The sequence below is a fragment of the Podarcis tiliguerta genome, assembly GCF_965153285.1.
Source record: "Podarcis tiliguerta genome assembly, chromosome: 5".
Lineage (NCBI taxonomy): Eukaryota > Metazoa > Chordata > Lepidosauria > Squamata > Lacertidae > Podarcis > Podarcis tiliguerta.
In genome coordinates, this window is record NC_139538.1 from 67633311 (window position 1) to 67649464 (window position 16154).

The following is a 16154-nucleotide window of genomic DNA, read 5'->3' on the forward strand; positions in this document are numbered from 1 at the left end:
CGGTAGACTAAAGATGCTGCACAAGGCTAAAGAGGAAGCCAGGGCAGCGAGTGGGATGGATCGCGCTCACTGCCTTGTGTTCTTCTTTAGCCACGCTGGAGAGGATTAGCTCCTGGCTGGAGAGGTTGCGCAGCTATGGATCCCGCACGCTGTCTTGGCTTCTTTGCTCTTTGGGGCTGGTGGGGGAACCCGGGCTTCCCCCGCAGCCCCGAGAAGCTCTGGGAGAAGCAGACAGGCTGCGAGCAGCCTGTCCGTTGCTGTTTGGGGCTGGGGGGGGGGGAATAATATTTTTTTCCTTGATTTCCCCCTCTAAAAACTAGGTGCGTCCTGTGGTCCGGTGCGTCCAATAGAGCGAAAAATACGGTAAGTCATGTCAGACTAACCTGATCTCGTTTTTTGACAGAATTACAAGCCTGGTAGATGAAGGGAACGCAGTGGATGTAGCCTACCTTGATTTCAGCAAGGCATTCGACAAGGTGCCCCATGATATTCTTGTAAAGAAGCTGGTAAAATGCGGTCTTGACTATGCTACCACTCAGTGGATTTGTAACTGGCTGACTGACCTAACCCAAAGGGTGCTCATCAATGGTTCCTCTTCATCCTGGAGAAGAGTGACTAGTGGGGTGCCACAGGGTTCTGTCTTGGGCCCGGTCTTATTCAACATCTTTATCAACGACTTGGATGATGGACTCAAGGGCATCCTGATCAAATTTGCAGATGACACCAAACTGGGAGGGGTGGCTAACACCCCAGAGGACAGGATCACACTTCAAAACGACCCTGACAGATTAGAGAACTGGGCCAAAACAAACAAGATGAACTTTAACAGGGAGAAATGTAAAGTATTGCACTTCGGCAAAAAAAATGAGAGGCACAAATACAAGATGGGTGACACCTGGCTTGAGAGCAGTACATGTGAAAAGGATCTAGGAGTCTTGGTTGACCACAAACTTGACATGAGCCAACAGTGTGACGCGGCAGCTAAAAAAGCCAATGCAATTCTGGGCTGCATCAATAGGAGTATAGCATCTAGATCAAGGGAAGTAATAGTGCCACTGTATTCTGCTCTGGTCAGACCTCACCTGGAGTACTGTGTCCAGTTCTGGGCACCACAGTTCAAGAAGGACACTGACAAACTGGAACGTGTCCAGAGGAGGGCAACCAAAATGGTCAAAGGCCTGGAAACGATGCCTTATGAGGAACGGCTAAGGGAGCTGGGCATGTTTAGCCTGGAGAAGAGGAGGTTAAGGAGTGATATGATAGCCATGTTCAAATATATAAAAGGATGTCATATAGAGGAGGGAGAAAGGTTGTTTTCTGCTGCTCCAGAGAAGTGGACATGGAGCAATGGATCCAAACTACAAGAAAGAAGATTCCACCTAAACATTAGGAAGAACTTCCTGACAGTAAGAGCTGTTCGACAGTGGAATTTGCTGCCAAGGAGTGTGGTGGAGTCTCCTTCTTTGGAGGTCTTTAAGCAGAGGCTTGACAGCCATATGTCAGGAGTGCTCTGATGGTGTTTCCTGCTTGGCAGGGGGTTGGACTCGATGGCCCTTGTGGTCTATTCCAACTCTATGATTCTATGATTCTAAATGTGAGTTAGGAGGACTGTTCTGCCCATCTGCATAAATATAGACAAATATGCATTTTTGGGGGAGGGGGGCGGGTGGTGCTGTGGATTAAACCACAGAGCCTAGGACTTGCCGATCAGAAGGTCAGCGGTTCGAATCCCTGCAACGGAAGGTAAACGGCGTTTCTGTGCGCTGCTCTGGTTCGCCAGAAGCGGCTTAGTCATGCTGGACACATGATCCGGAAGCTGTACGGTGGCTCCATTGGCTAATAAAGCGAGATGAGTGCCGCAACCCCAGAGTCGGTCACAACTGGACCTAATGGTAAGGGGTCCCCTTTACCTTTTATGCATTTTTTAAAAAGGTAACTTTTAGATGATGTACTCATGTGCTACAACAGGTATCAGCTTAGAATAATTCATTTCTCTCTCACACACAGGGAACATCTCTTTGAAGGCAGTGCATGTCATCAGCAGGTTTTATTACTCATTGTAATAATAATAATTTAAAATATATTGGCCTGTTTATCAGGCGCAGCTTTGTAGATCCTGAAGAATTTTTACACTGATCTTCTGATCAGTTAACCAAATAAACATCACAGGACTAGAAATTCTAGTTTTATGTCTTGCTTCTGAATTGTTTCATCTAAGCAATGGGAAGATATGGTTACACTTAGCCCTACGGTTCCTGTAGCATTACTGACAGACAAGCTTAACTCTGTAGGACTCCTTTCAAGTTAGCTTCCTACAACAGAAAATGAGTTTTGCACATGCAAAACTTATTGATTTACACTGAATGACTGAAAACCTTAAACCATAGGCACTCTTGCATAGGAATAGTGGGAAAAGGCAACATAGTTCCTGCAACGTCAATTGCATTAAAACATTTCTCATAAGATTTTGCAGCATGTATTCTTTGTAATAGAGGACCCTCTGAACAACCAAAGAGTAAGCATGTAACACATGGGTAGGCAAATTAAGGCCCGGGAGCCGGATCCGGCCTAATTGCCTTCTAAATCTGGCCCGTGGATGGTCCGAGAATCAGTGTGTTTTTACATGAGTAGAATGTGTCCTTTTATTTAAAATGCATCTCTGGGTTATTTGTGGGGCACAGGAATTCAATTTTTTCCCCAAAATATAGTCTGGCCCCCCACAAGGTCTGAGGGACAGTGGACCGGCCCCCTACTGAAGGTTTGCTGACCCCTGAGTAACAAATATTGTATAGAACCTCCAGTTCAAGAGAATATTTGTGCATACAGCTGGTGTCAAGAAATTGAGTTTTTTCCTTGCGTCACTGAATACAGGGAGAAAAAGAAATCTCAGACATGAATCCAAAGCTTTGCGCTTGATCAACAGGGTGATTTGTGATGTCTTTGATGAAAACAGAGAAAAACTTAGGAGGAAAGAGAAGTTTGGTCAGAGACAAGCTGGATTTCAGGTGTCAATGAAACACCTGAACACAAATGTCAGACACAAATGGAGATCTAAGATTTGGTGGAAAGCTCTAGGTGGTATGGAAAGCCACAAACTCTGATGTTGTCCCCCAGGTGTAGTGAGAAGAGAAAGCAGAACAGATCCTTAAGAAGAGATCCTAAGAGTTCCTAATGGAAAGGATGAAACTACAAAACGTTTCACCTTGTGGTGACAGTAATCACTGAGCAATTAAAGAGGTAGGAAAAGAACCAGCAAGGGACAGTCAAAGTATCTCTGGAGCAGAGACTCCTTACAAAACAAAAAGGAGTTGGAAGTGAGGTGATTGGTAATAGGGCAGTTTCTGTGGGGTGCAGTGGGTGGAAGGTGGCTTGCAATGGATAATCATTGGTAGGACAGTTTCTGGGGAGTTGCATGGGGTGGAAGCTAGTTAGTAACAGGCCAAGAGGATGAAGTCGACAGAAAGGAATAAGTGGCATACTCCAGGGAGTTTGGAAGTAAAGAACAGAAATGTATTTACAGTGGTGCCTCGCAAGACGAACTTAATTCGTTCTGCGAGTTTTTTCGTCTTGTGAATTTTTCGTCTTGCGAAGCACGGTTTCCTATAGGAAATGCATTGACGATTTCCCATAGGAATGCATTGGTGGTTTTAAGAAAAAGGCGCAAGACGTTTTCGTCTTGCGAAACAAGCCCATAGGGAAATTCGTCTTGCGAAGCAACTCAAAAAACAAAAAACTCTTTCGTCTTGCGAGGTACCACTGTACTTCATTAGAGTGATGGTGGATTTTTCCTCTTTTCCTTTTTTAATGCGGGAAATGGTGGTGCATTTGAAAAACACTATATACAGTAGTTAGTCTGAAGTGGGCAAAAGGATAGTACTGTAGTGGTAATTTTGGAGTCTCTGTGGTACTTAAGACAACATTCATGGTGGTAGTAGCCATGTTAGCCTGTAACAGCCAAACCAACAAAGTGTCTGCTAACACCTTAAACCCTCTCACGTTTATTTGAGCATGTCTTCCTGGGTCAGAGAGGCCACTTTGTCAGGTGCATGCAGTGTGGTCTTTAGCATTTCGGGTCATCACCTCTCCCCACTTTCCTAAGCAGAAAATTGACAAATCATGGAGGATAAGGTTATGCCAAGCACAACCTCCAGTATCGGAAAACATGCTCACGAGTGGGGGCAAGCGCTGTTGCTGCCAGGTCATGTTTGTTTATTATCCTTTTATTGTATTCAGACCCCACTTTTCCTCCAAGAAGTTCAAGGGAGCATAGTTCCCTTTACTCTCCAAATTATCCTCGAAATAAGACAGGTCTATGAGGGGTAGGCTGAGAAGAGAGGCAGCCACCGGCCTACGGGTGAGCTTTCGTGGCAGAGTGAGCCTTTGAACCCGGGTCTCTCTCCGACCCACTCTAACCCCTACCCTACCCTGGCTCTAGCAGGCCGCGGTGAGATGTGTCTTCGTCCTGCTCTAGCCAGCGCTTCCCATCGCGCGCCAAAGGTTCCCCTTGCAGCTGCGTCCCCTGCCCGCTTCGCTTTCGCCCGGGCGAGGGGCAAAGCGAGCGTGCAGCTCCGCGGCCTTTGGACCCAGCGGGTCTGCGGCAGAGGGCGCTGTGATTGCCAAGGCCTGTGGCGAGCGAGCGAGCTACTCGAGGCGGAGGCTGCGAGGGCGCCTAGGCCTGCTTCCGGGCCGGTACCCGGAGAGACGCGCGGTGGCGCTTCTTGCAATCACAGCCGCGCCGGAGCGAAAGAGGGCGGCGGCGACGACTCCTCTCTCTCCTGCCCTCCTCTCCTTCTCCCTCTCGCTCTCTGTCCAGTCACGCGCAGAGAAAGAGAGGCAGGCTGGGGTGGATCTGCGGGCGGCCGCTCTCCGCCTCCTCCTTTTTTTGCAAAGCCCAGCTCTCCGCCCGACGCTCAGGCCGATTTAGTTGAGCAACACAAACAACAGCAGTAGCAACAGCAGCAGCGTCCCTCGCTGACCTCGCGCGTGCAAAGGCTGCCCGGAGAGGCTGTGCAGAATCATGGTGAGTGCTTGTGTCGTCCCCGCAGCTCCTCTCTGGTTTTGTTTCACTTATTTGGGGGACCCGCCGGACGAGGGGGTGGTGGTGCGCGCGCGCGGCTCCTTCCTCTCCATCACTTCTCGGGTCCCCTGCTCCAGTTTCGTCAAACTTTCGCTCCGCTTTCCCCGTTCCCCGTGCTCCCCCATTCCAGGGTAAACTTCTCCGGAGCCCCTCTCGCTCCCGGGAGTAGTAGACACGGCACTTTGGCACCCTCTCGTGTGCACACGCGTAGCCCGCGGGGATCGACCCGTGTGGTGGGGCGCCGAGGGGAGCGTCGGGAGAGAAGGAGCCCAACCACTAGGCGCTTGGGCCGTCTCCTGTAAACAATGCGCCGAGGTGGCGGCGCTAGGTAGGTAGGTAGGGGGATATAATTAATGCCAAGCCAGGAACCAACTTTTCCAAGGTCAGGTTGGGATGGTGGGGCAAGTGAGCGAGACGTCGTCGGATACCCCCCCCCCCCATCGAATGGGAACCAGTACGGATTTTCTGCTTGGGGGTCTTTCAGTCTTATCTGTTCATAAGCTCAGCCAGTCTCAGGACCTACCCTCCCCACCCCCATCCCTATGTTTTGCAGATCAGTCTGAGGAGCTGGGTGGGGAACCTGTGGTCCTTTGGTGGGCTGCATTTGCCATCAGTGTTTATGGATGATGGGATTTGTAGTCCTCTCGCATGTGGAAGGCCACAGGTTCCCCTATCCTTGGTCTCCTCCCGCCGCCCACCCTCTCCCCTTATAAAACAAAGTACTGGACTTCTCCATGGGTCTTATTCATCTCCCTGTTTCCAGATTGATCTCAAAGCCTGGCGTTAGCTTTTCCTTGCTGAACTCGCTCCCCGTAATGCTTTTGTTCTTTGCTCTCTTAGATCTCTGGATAACTTCCCTGTTTGTCTTTCCTGTTTTCTCTCTCTCTCACTCTTTCTCTCTCTTTCCCTCCCTCCCTCTCCCCACTCCATCTGCTTCCCCCTTACCTAATGGTAAATAGGAAAGTACCCAGACTGGGGAAGTGGTTAGATGGGCACCCTGCGTGCGTTTGGTAATAAAACAAAAGCTAGTGAGTGGAGAATGGAATGGAACAGAGATTACTTTCTCAGTAGAGAGTTTACAAAACAGGAAGTGAAGGGGGGGGCGGGCAGATAAAAGTGGCCTGCCCTAAAAATCCTTTAAAAACAATACTTTAAATGTATCCTTTTCAAGAGAGTCTTTCTGGGGAATATCTTGAGTTAGCCCACGCTGGTTTCCCTGCTCCATTCTAAAAGCTTGGCTGAAAGGCAGAGATTATTACCCTACAAAGGCTAAGGGCTTGATGGTTGAAACTGGTGTTTTTGCATGGGCAGAAAACCAACTATTGTGCCCAGCTTGGCACTTGGTAGAAAATAAAAAGGCTGCTTTTCATATTCTTTTTGGGGTTGTTTTCTCCATAGTCGTACAGCAAAGTCTATTGTGTGAACTTGTAGCACGGCAGCTGCACTTTTGGTGATTCCTGCTTTTGACGTATCAATTGGTCCCCTCCCAGAAAAATCACGGCAGAGTGTACCCATAAATTTCAACACACTGCTCTTTCCTCAGATGACTGAGTGCCCAAAGAGGATTGCATCCATCAGGATTAGGCAACCCCCCCCCCCAAAGAGCCTAGGGGGCCATTGGTCAGGGTTCACATGCTGGCAGTGGGCAGAGCTCATGGCGGGTGGGGCCAGAACTAAAAGTGGGCGTGGCAACATCTTTTCTCTCACCTGTAGGCCCAAAGGTTGTCCATAGGTGAATATAGAGAATTAACATTGATCATTATGTGATATTATGGCAGTGGACAAAACTGTACTGTAACTTTTTAATAAATGGATTTTTAAAAAACAAACAAACAAACAAACAAACAAACACAACATCGATCCTAAGTCCTGCTGAGTGTTTTATGTTGCCAGTTGTAGCTTCCCACTGCATGTATGCAGGGGGAAATGGTTGCATGCATTTGGTACATGTGACCGTGTACACAGGTTTTCTTGTCCAGAGGTGATACCTGCGGAGGACACCGACCATATGTGAAGCAGTTCTCGAATATGGGCTGAGTTTGGGCATGTGGTAAAAATGATCCAGGCCTTGTCCTATGTCGAAATCCTTTTTTTAAAAATGCAGCCTGACATGTTGTGGCGAAGGATGGTCGAGCAGAGGTGTGATCACATCATTCCACACTGCAAATGTGGCAGTTGCATGCTGTCCAACTGTTGCGTACAATCCAGGGTGGATAAAAATCAGTAATTAAAAAATAATAATCAAAGAAATCGGATTTTTTTAAAAAAATTTAAATCGGATTTTAAAAATAAAATGCTTTTGGAGGAAAAATCTTTCTAAAGATAGTTTTCTGTTTAAGTTACATTATAGTCCAACGGCTGTTCATCAGGAAATAAGGATTTGTTTTAAGTTTTTCATGTGTGCTAAAACTCAGCCTAAGTTGTTTTGGTTTTTTTAAATAGTTTAACCACATCAGTTAACAAACAAAGATACATATGCTATAATGCTATTGTTTTAGTTAAATAAATTGTTTAAATTGTTACTAAGGAAATTATTATTTTTCTCCTTCCAATAAAGTATAGCAGAAAAGTTGTCCAAATATAAACAGTTAACTTACTCTCACAATAATTTCATAATTATCTGTCTATGTATTTCTAATAGTATAACCAAGTCAGTAATTTTTGATATAACTGTAAAAACTACTCTGAACATTTATTATTCCAAAAATGAATAATACAACCTTCATCTGGTTGTAAATATTAAGATTATACCAGCAAGAATGAGTCTTTCTGTAAAAAAAATGATTTAAATCAAGTCTTACTGACTAGTGATTTAAATTTAAATTGTAATTTAAATCAAATCCACCCTGATACAATCCATGCTCATGAGACTCACCATCTGTTTTTAATAGTGCCTAAAAGTTTATGAATGGCGCATGAATTTGCTCCAGTGATGTGAGGTGGAAAATTTGACACCCCCCTCTTTTATAAATTTGTTAGTGACAATTAATGGATACTAATTGAAAATATGATATTAGGTTAGCTTGGCCATTTCAGTGCTTTTAGCTTTGATTAATAAAGGCAAGTAGAATAAACATGAGAAATTAGATTTCTCTCTAGAGCAGTGGTGTTCAACCAGTGTGCCATGGCACACTGGGGTGCCTTGAATGATGGCTGGGGTGCTGTGGGCAACCCTGGCCTCTATCCCTCTTTCCTTCCTTCCCTCCTGATGCCTTCTTGTGTCTCTCAAAGGCTTGCAGAGCTGTTGGTTGCAGCAGCCCTGGCTACAAGCTCCCCAGATGAATGGTGCCTCTTGGCCATGGGTGCTGGTTGCCAGGAGCTGAGGCAGCCTCAGAGCAGGCAAGCAAGCAAGCAGGCGAGGGATTTAGCCCGCCTGCCTGCCAGCCCTTGCTGTTGGGAATGGACAAAGTCCCAGGCCCCTGTGCGGCAGTGTGAGGAGTCACCTCTCTTTGGAGTAGGGGGGCAGCAGTGGCTGCCTGGAGGACTCTCAAGGAGAGGAGGCTGAGGAAGCACTCCACAAGGGAACGTGTTTGAAAAAACTCTGCAGGCAAGGGGTGACAACATAACTGGGCTCCTGAGCCCCACAGGGGTACTGCAGAAAGAATGTACAGTCATACCTTGGGTTAAAGACGCTTCAGGTTAAATTTTTTCAGGTTGCGTTCCACGGCAACCCGAAAGTACCGGAAAGGGTTACTTCTGGGTTTCACCGCTTGCACATGCGCAGTCGCTCAAAATGACGTCATGCGCAGAAGTGGCACACATTACCGATCTTCCCTAAATCAAAATGCCCTCCCTTTCAGCTTCAGGGTAGACCTCAAAAAGAGTGAACACTGAGACATCTTGGACAAGCAACAGTTGTTTTTTCATTATTCTGATTTTTCTAAACACTAGATAAAGAAATCACTTTAAGTATCTAGTCATGGATGTAGCTGAAGTCCCGCACAGTGAAGGATATGCAACAACTAGTGGATAAGCAGAACATACCTGTATCAAAATATACATCCAGCCAATTTATTGGGACATGGATGAGTGTTGTGGTGTGAATCCAGACATGCATCTGTGTTGGCTGCATGTGGGATCAGATCCAGAATGACTGTATTTTCGGTACTCAGTAGTGATCTTTAACATCTAAGGGAGATAAAACACACAAATTGGCTTTGTAAATCAGTAGGACTGAGTTGTTTCCAAGCATGTGTCCTTCTTTCTCCCCCCCCCCATCCTATTCTAGATACTCATTTTTGAGATCTCCTCTCTTATTAGTCCTCATTTACAGTTCTTTTCATTTGTAGTGTTCACTGATGCCTGCATGCATGGATCTTTCATGTGGTTTGTCTTAATTTCAGACTGTCTCAAAGCTTTCCCACTGCGGTTTGTTGTTAATTTACATAGTTTCTTCATCTATTCAGGAATATATGAGCTTGCAGTTCAGATCAAGGAGCACCACACAATGTACACAGAATTGCGGGTCTTCAGCTTGCCTAAATATCATTGAAAAACAAAACAAATTATACGTTTGCAACATTCTTTTATCACAGACTCCTACCAGTCTGGGCTGATTTTTCATACTGTAGGTCAAAAATGCAGTAAGGTTCCTTTAGGGTGTATAGGAATTGAGCAAGAAAGCAGCCGTGCCCTGAATTTTATCTACAGTGATCTCGTTGTCACTAAGAAAGCAAACCTGTTTATGGACTGTGTTACTTTAGTCTTCAAGTTGAGGCTCACAGAGCTGAATATATATTTCCCTGCACAAAGAATGCTAGCATACGAGGGTGAAGAGTTCTAACATAAATCTTCTCCCTGACAGGTCAGCTTTCTTTGTTTTGAACTTTCTTGTGTGAATATACTTTACAGTGTGATAAAATGGCACAGCCCAGACTGCAGGTTTTCTGTTTTGGTAAGAACTTCATTTCTCTGAAGAATCTGCATTTGAAGAGCAGGGACTTTAATGGCCTCTGGAATTTTGGATCTTCAGAAGCTGTCTTTGTTCTTCAGGGTGTATCTGCATTCTTAAACCAGGCATTGGTTATAACTCTTTCCAACTTGCTAATTCCACAAACCACTGAAACACCTCTTGTTAGACAAGTTCTTTTTTTGTTACAAAAGTACAGGCAACTGTTGGAGTTGAGGTTGCTCTTAATAAGAGTTGGAGTAGTATGAGGGGATACAGAAGATGTCCTCAAATTAGAAGACTAGTAAAGAGAGTACGTAATCATCAATATTGCTTAGATCATGGGTAGGCAGACTAAGGCCCAGGGGCCGGATCTGGCCCAATCGCCTTCTAAATCAGGCCTGCGGACGGTCCGGGAAACAGCGTATTTTTACATGAGTAGAATGTCTCCTTTTATGTAAAAAGCATCTCTGGGTTATTTATGGGGCTTGCCTGGGGTTTTTTACATAAGTAGAAAGTGTGCTTTTATTTAAAATGCATCTCTGGGTTATTTGTGGGGCATAGGAATTTGTTCATCCCCCCCGCAAACAGTCTGGCCCCCCACAAGGTCTGAGGGACAGTGGACCGGCCCCCTGCTGAAAAAGTTTGCTGACCCCTGATCTAGATGATGCCACAGCGCTGATAAGCTGATGAAAGGCACTTTACTGTCCCAGAGGCTACCAGGGACTCTGTGACAAAGTTGAGTCAAAGAGTACCCCCAGATTGCAGTTTTGATCCTTTCTGGGTATACAAACAAACCCATTTCTGACCCCTGTTTTATCATGCAGACCGTTACTGATTTCACATACTTGTTCCACACTCGCTTTGCCTTACCTGAACACCCTGAAAACAATAGAGAGAGGGGGTTTGGTGTTGTCAGCATACATGGCAACACCTTGTTCTGTGTCCCTGAGTAGCTTATCCCAGCAGTTTCATACAAATGTTAAAGAGGATTAACTTTTGATTGCTAGTTGGAATACCCAGGGAGATGGTTTGGGAGTTTGTCCAGAAACAGGTGGAAGTGTGTCCTTGCTTTCTGCATGCCATCAGCAGTTCTGTTGTGTAATAGTGGTGTAAGGAGCAATAAAAGCTAGGGGGGGTCCCGTCAAGGAGCATAGCTGCAAAGTAGAGGCTTGTTATCTCTTGTACTCTGGTAGAAGACACAAGCTTAGCTGGTTCTAATCTTCAGATCCGTATTATATAAGCATCCTGATAAAGAGCAGATAGAACAGTTCATGCTGAACTTCAAACCTCTGTAAAAAAAAGGGAACATGAACCTCTCTTGGATAAAAAGCAGCTCTAAAAAAGGGATTGCTTGGCTGGCTTTCTTTGTTCCTCTTTCGAAAGGCTTCGGATAATGAAAAATGCATGCGGCTTACTTGCTGCTGCCTAATAAAGCAGGCTTATGTATATATGCATTGATATGGAAGTAGAAATTACTTACCGTATATGCTCGAGTATAAGCCGACCCGAATATAAGCCGAGGCACCTAATTTTACCACAAAAAACTGGGAAAACTTACTGAGTATAAGCTGGTTCACCACACCACAAACCTCCTGGTGGGCCGGAGTGTGTGTGTGTGTGTGTGCACGCGCATGCGCACACGGCAGAAGGGGCTTCTCTCTCCCCCCCAGCCCCTCCCTTCCCCCTGGCTACCTAGGGTGCTGCCGAGAGGCTGGTGGCGGCAGCAGTGGAGGAGGAGGAAGGAGCAGCCCGAAAGGGACCCTCACTCAAGTATAAGCCGAGGGGGGCTTTTTCAGCATAAAAAATGTGCTGAAAAAGTTGGCTTATACTCGAGTATATACGGTAAGTCAAATATGCATCTGCAAGTAAACAAATGCATAGGGATTGAAGTGGCAGGCAGGGGAAGAGGGGAGTTGTGAAACTTCTGTATTTCGGCATGCTAGCAACATAGGAACCTGCTGTCCGCCAAGTCAAGACCATTGTCCCATCTTGCTGAGCATTGTCTACACCAGAGGTGGAGAACCTGTGAGCCTCCAGATACTGGAATACAATTCCCATTCTCCCCGGCCATTGGCCGTGTTGGTGGGGCTGATGGGAGTTGGAGTCCAACAACACCTGGAGGGCTACAGGTTCCCTGACCCTGGTCAACACTGACTACCGGTGGCTCTCCAAAGCTTTGGACAGTCCTTATCTTGCCAGCTGGTGATGTCAGGAACTGGATGTGTTGAGTAGAGAATGAAGAACAGCTGCTGGAATGTATAATGGCTCATGGTATCATATTAATGATCCCTGAGGATCATTCTAGTCCAACCTCCTGCAATGCAGGACTAGGCATCTGCCCCATACAGGGATCGAACCTGCAACCTTGGCATTATCAGCACCACGCTCTAACCAATGGAGCTATCCAGGCACACCTGGTTACAATAATGTTTGGTGCGACAGAGTAGTGAATCTCTCTCCCCCCCCCCACGTGATGTGTCTCATATTAGTTATCCATTGTTGGGTACTCTTCCCACAATTCAAATTATTTCCCCTTTGAATAAAACCATTCTGTGGCTCCTTGTAGGGCCACTGTGTTGTTGTGGCATCAACTATCAGAAGTTGCTAGTCAATAAATGTGTCAGGCATCTAAGGTGTCAAGGGTGTCCTTCTATAACTTCCCATCTTCTCCGCTTCTGGGGATGCAAATGTTAATTGCATTCATGATGTGGATGGCCCTAAAATGTGTAATGTTTTATTATGTTTTACATATGTTGCAAGCTGCCCAGAGCGGCTGGGGCAACCCAGTCAGATGAGCGGGGTACAAATAATAAAACTATTCTAATTAATTAATTAATGCAAAATAAAAGCTCATTTGAATTAGACCAGAGGCATCTCCAGCCTGGCATTTTGCTTCCCATAGTGGCCTATGCAAATTCCACAAGCAGGATTCCACAGGCTTACTCACTGCATTCTGCTATTGTGCATTTCAATTAAGGCGAAATCGCCACACCTTGGTAGGGACCTTGCTCAGAAGAAGGTTTCAAAAGTTGGATGTGGAAGAACAGGTCTGAGGAGCAGAGTGCAGCCATGAAAATTTGTATTTTCTGCAGCGTGGCTTTAAGAGATTGGGAGCTGGATATGACAGACATGGTTGACAAAGGACCGCAACTGTGAATTTGAAATATCAAGGGTTGGTTTCTTTAAGGGGTATGGGCTCAAGGTTACACAGTGAGGTGGGAAAGGGGAAATGGTAGGAAGCAACACTCATCAAGTACAGTGGTACCTCTGGTTATGTACTTAATTCGTTCTGGAGGTCTGTTCTTAACCTGAAGCACCACTTTAGCTAATGGGGCCTCCCTCTGCGCCACCGCCGCACGATTTCTGTTCTCATCCTGAAGCAAAGTTCTTAAACCCAGGTACTATTTCTGAGTTAGCGGAGTCTGTAACCTGAAGCATATGTAACCTGAAGCGTATGTAACCCGAGGTACCACTGTATTGAGATTGAGACTGTAAAGGCTCCTTTCTTCAGTGCATTTGCTACAGCAGAGGTCTTCCCCCAGCTTCTACTTACAACAAAAGATGTTAGGAAAAATAAAGGAAGCTTGTGTTTAAGGAACTACGCATTCCAGAGTTGTCCTTTGTGGGGCTAAAGTTCTGGAACCTCAAGCTGATACGGCAGATGCTGCATTGTCCATTGATGCCATTCAAAAGTCGCGGTGCAAGACAGCCCTGTGGAAATGAATGGGAGGCTAACTTTGATGGAAGATGTTCCGTGTTGCTGTTGAGCTGTAATTTTAAACTTACACAGGGAGAACTTACCCTGAGGAAATCTTGGCTGATGACGAAAGCAGTTACAAAATACACAGTCTCAAGAACAGCAAACACCGGTTAGTTTTAGCGGGAGACACTAAACATGGATTTATCCCTGTGCGCTGGTGGTTCTTATTTTGGATTAACGGGGACTGATGGAGAGGGTTGTTGTTTTCAGATAGGATTCATTCACATGCCAGCAAAGTCAGGCGGCACAATTGAGGTTGGTTTAGTGCTCTTGTGCAACAAACATAGCCCACGGTCAGGGATGATGGGAGTTGTAGTCCAGCAACATCTGGAAGACCACAGTTTCCCCAACCCTATGCTAAATGGTTTGGGACACAGTTACCTTCAGAGCTGCCGTCCCATTTGAGCCAAAAATCTCCCTAATATTTCCCATGGAGGCTCTTTTCTGCATCTCCCTCAATATCTGAGTTGTGCTTGGTTGGGACACTTGATTGGGACACTGAGTTGTGCTTGGTTGGGACCTTCATTGTGGCCACATCTTGACCTTGGAATCTCCTGCTGAGAAAAGCCCACCTCATCCCTTTTTGATGACTCCACCTCTGTGCAACATCACTTATTGCTGAGCAAGGATTTTGCCTGTCCATTTTTGGGGTAAATAATATTTATTAGTTTTCGCAATACACAAATATTGTAGCTGAGAACTTTACAACAATAGTATTGTAGAGTTGGAAGCGACCACGAGGCTCATCCAGTCCTACCCCCAGCAATGTGGGAATCTTTTTGCCCAATGTGGGGCTCGAACTCATGTCCCTGAGATTAAGAGTCTCATGCTCTACTGACTGAGCTATCCTGCAGGCATCCTGCAATGTCAAACAAACAGCCATTCTTATCTATACACAAAAGAAACTGCAAAGCATACAATAACAATTTCTTTAAACACAAAGAAACCACAGGTGTATAATAGTTTGTTAGGGCTGTAATCTGGATTCAGTAATCGTAACTGAAATCAAAAGCAGAATCATAAAGCCCTCTTTATCTACAAACAAGATAAAATTGAACCAAAGTGTTATGAAATTATCCTTCTTCCTTTGGATGTTGGTAACTCAATTTGCTGCCTCCCCGGTTTTTAAATACAGTGGTACCTCGGGTTACAGACGCTTCAGGTTACAGACTCTGCTAACCCAGAAATAGTACCTCGGGTTAAGAACTTTGCTTCAGGATGAGAACAGAAATCGTAGTGGTACCTCATGTTAAGAACCGTTTCAGGTTAAGAACGGACCTCCAGAACGATTTAAGTTCTTAACCCGAGGTACCACTGTACCACCTCTCTGACATGCTAATTGATGTGTTTATTTGCTGCCTCTTTTCTTCTCGATTTAATTTTTTGTATTTTATTGTTGGCGTTACTTTTGCTTCCATGGTCAAACTGCCTTGGGCATTTCTTTGAATCGGAAGGTGGGGCTAAAACACTCATAGCAAATAAATCAACCTCACTTTATAGCCTCATTTGTTCACTCTGCCTTGGCCTTGGCCTTGCCCTCTGCCTCATGGGTGCTTTCTCTTCTTTTCTAGGATGCAGTTGTTCCTTACAAAGAAATCCTTCTGCAATATTTAAACGACACAAGAAATGCCGTGAATGCAAAGTGTGCTGGGGCTGAGCCCTGGCAACTGGTAACATCCACAATTGGGGCTACCCTCCTGGTTGTTTGGCTATACATGTTCTTCTTCCAACAAGAAAGTAAGTGCTGTGTGCGTCTCCGATGTGAGGAATTGGGGGGTCCACTCCATTTGCGTAGCATGATTTCATTTTTTAAAGCCCCTGACCTTCGTGGTAGCAAAGAGGTGAGGTTAGAAAGTCCCAACTAACTCTTCATCTTGTTTTATTTCCACGTCTATGGCTGTGTTTGGCCCTAAGACTAAACTATAATTTATGAGAACTTGGCTTCTCCTCCAGTGCAGCTTCAAGGAGGAGAGCAGAAGTTTCCATTTCTCTTTAAGACTAACCACAGTTTGGTGTGTTGTCCAAATCCTAAACTGTGTTTAACCTTCATATTAGTGGAAACAAGCCAGCCTGGTTTGGAGTTGGCTTGTGTACATAATCAGAGTTAAGGATAACCACGGTTTGCATGAGCAAGCTGTAGCTGATCTAAAACAGAAATGGAAGCTTTCAAATTTCCTGTGGCTCAGCCAGGAGAGATGGGAGTGTGTGAGCTTGAGGCTCACTCAGGTCCATTTCTGTAATGCTTCATTCCAGGGATTGGGATCACAGACGCAGGGGCTTCTTCCCTATATAGCCCTTGGGACTCCCACATTGTTTTATTTTTTTATTGTTTTTATTGTTATATTTTGTTATGATGCCCACTGCCTTGATACTTAACGTGACCGGGCCATATATAAATACTTCTAGAAATAAAAGGCTAAACTGTG

The 16154-nt window shown here is 45.5% G+C and overlaps 1 protein-coding gene across 1 annotated transcript in view; it reads left to right on the forward strand.

Annotated features, from left to right (window-relative positions):
* Nucleotides 1-4387: 4387 nt before the first annotated feature.
* The window catches only part of SGPL1 (sphingosine-1-phosphate lyase 1), a 39500-nt gene continuing 27733 nt past the window's right edge, over nucleotides 4388-16154 (forward strand). Inside the window, exons 1-2 of the mRNA XM_083441409.1 lie at nucleotides 4388-5020; nucleotides 15300-15465. Of these exons, the coding sequence (XP_083297535.1) occupies nucleotides 5018-5020; nucleotides 15300-15465 (169 nt within the window). The 5' untranslated portion in view covers nucleotides 4388-5017. The remainder of the gene's footprint in view (nucleotides 5021-15299; nucleotides 15466-16154) is intronic.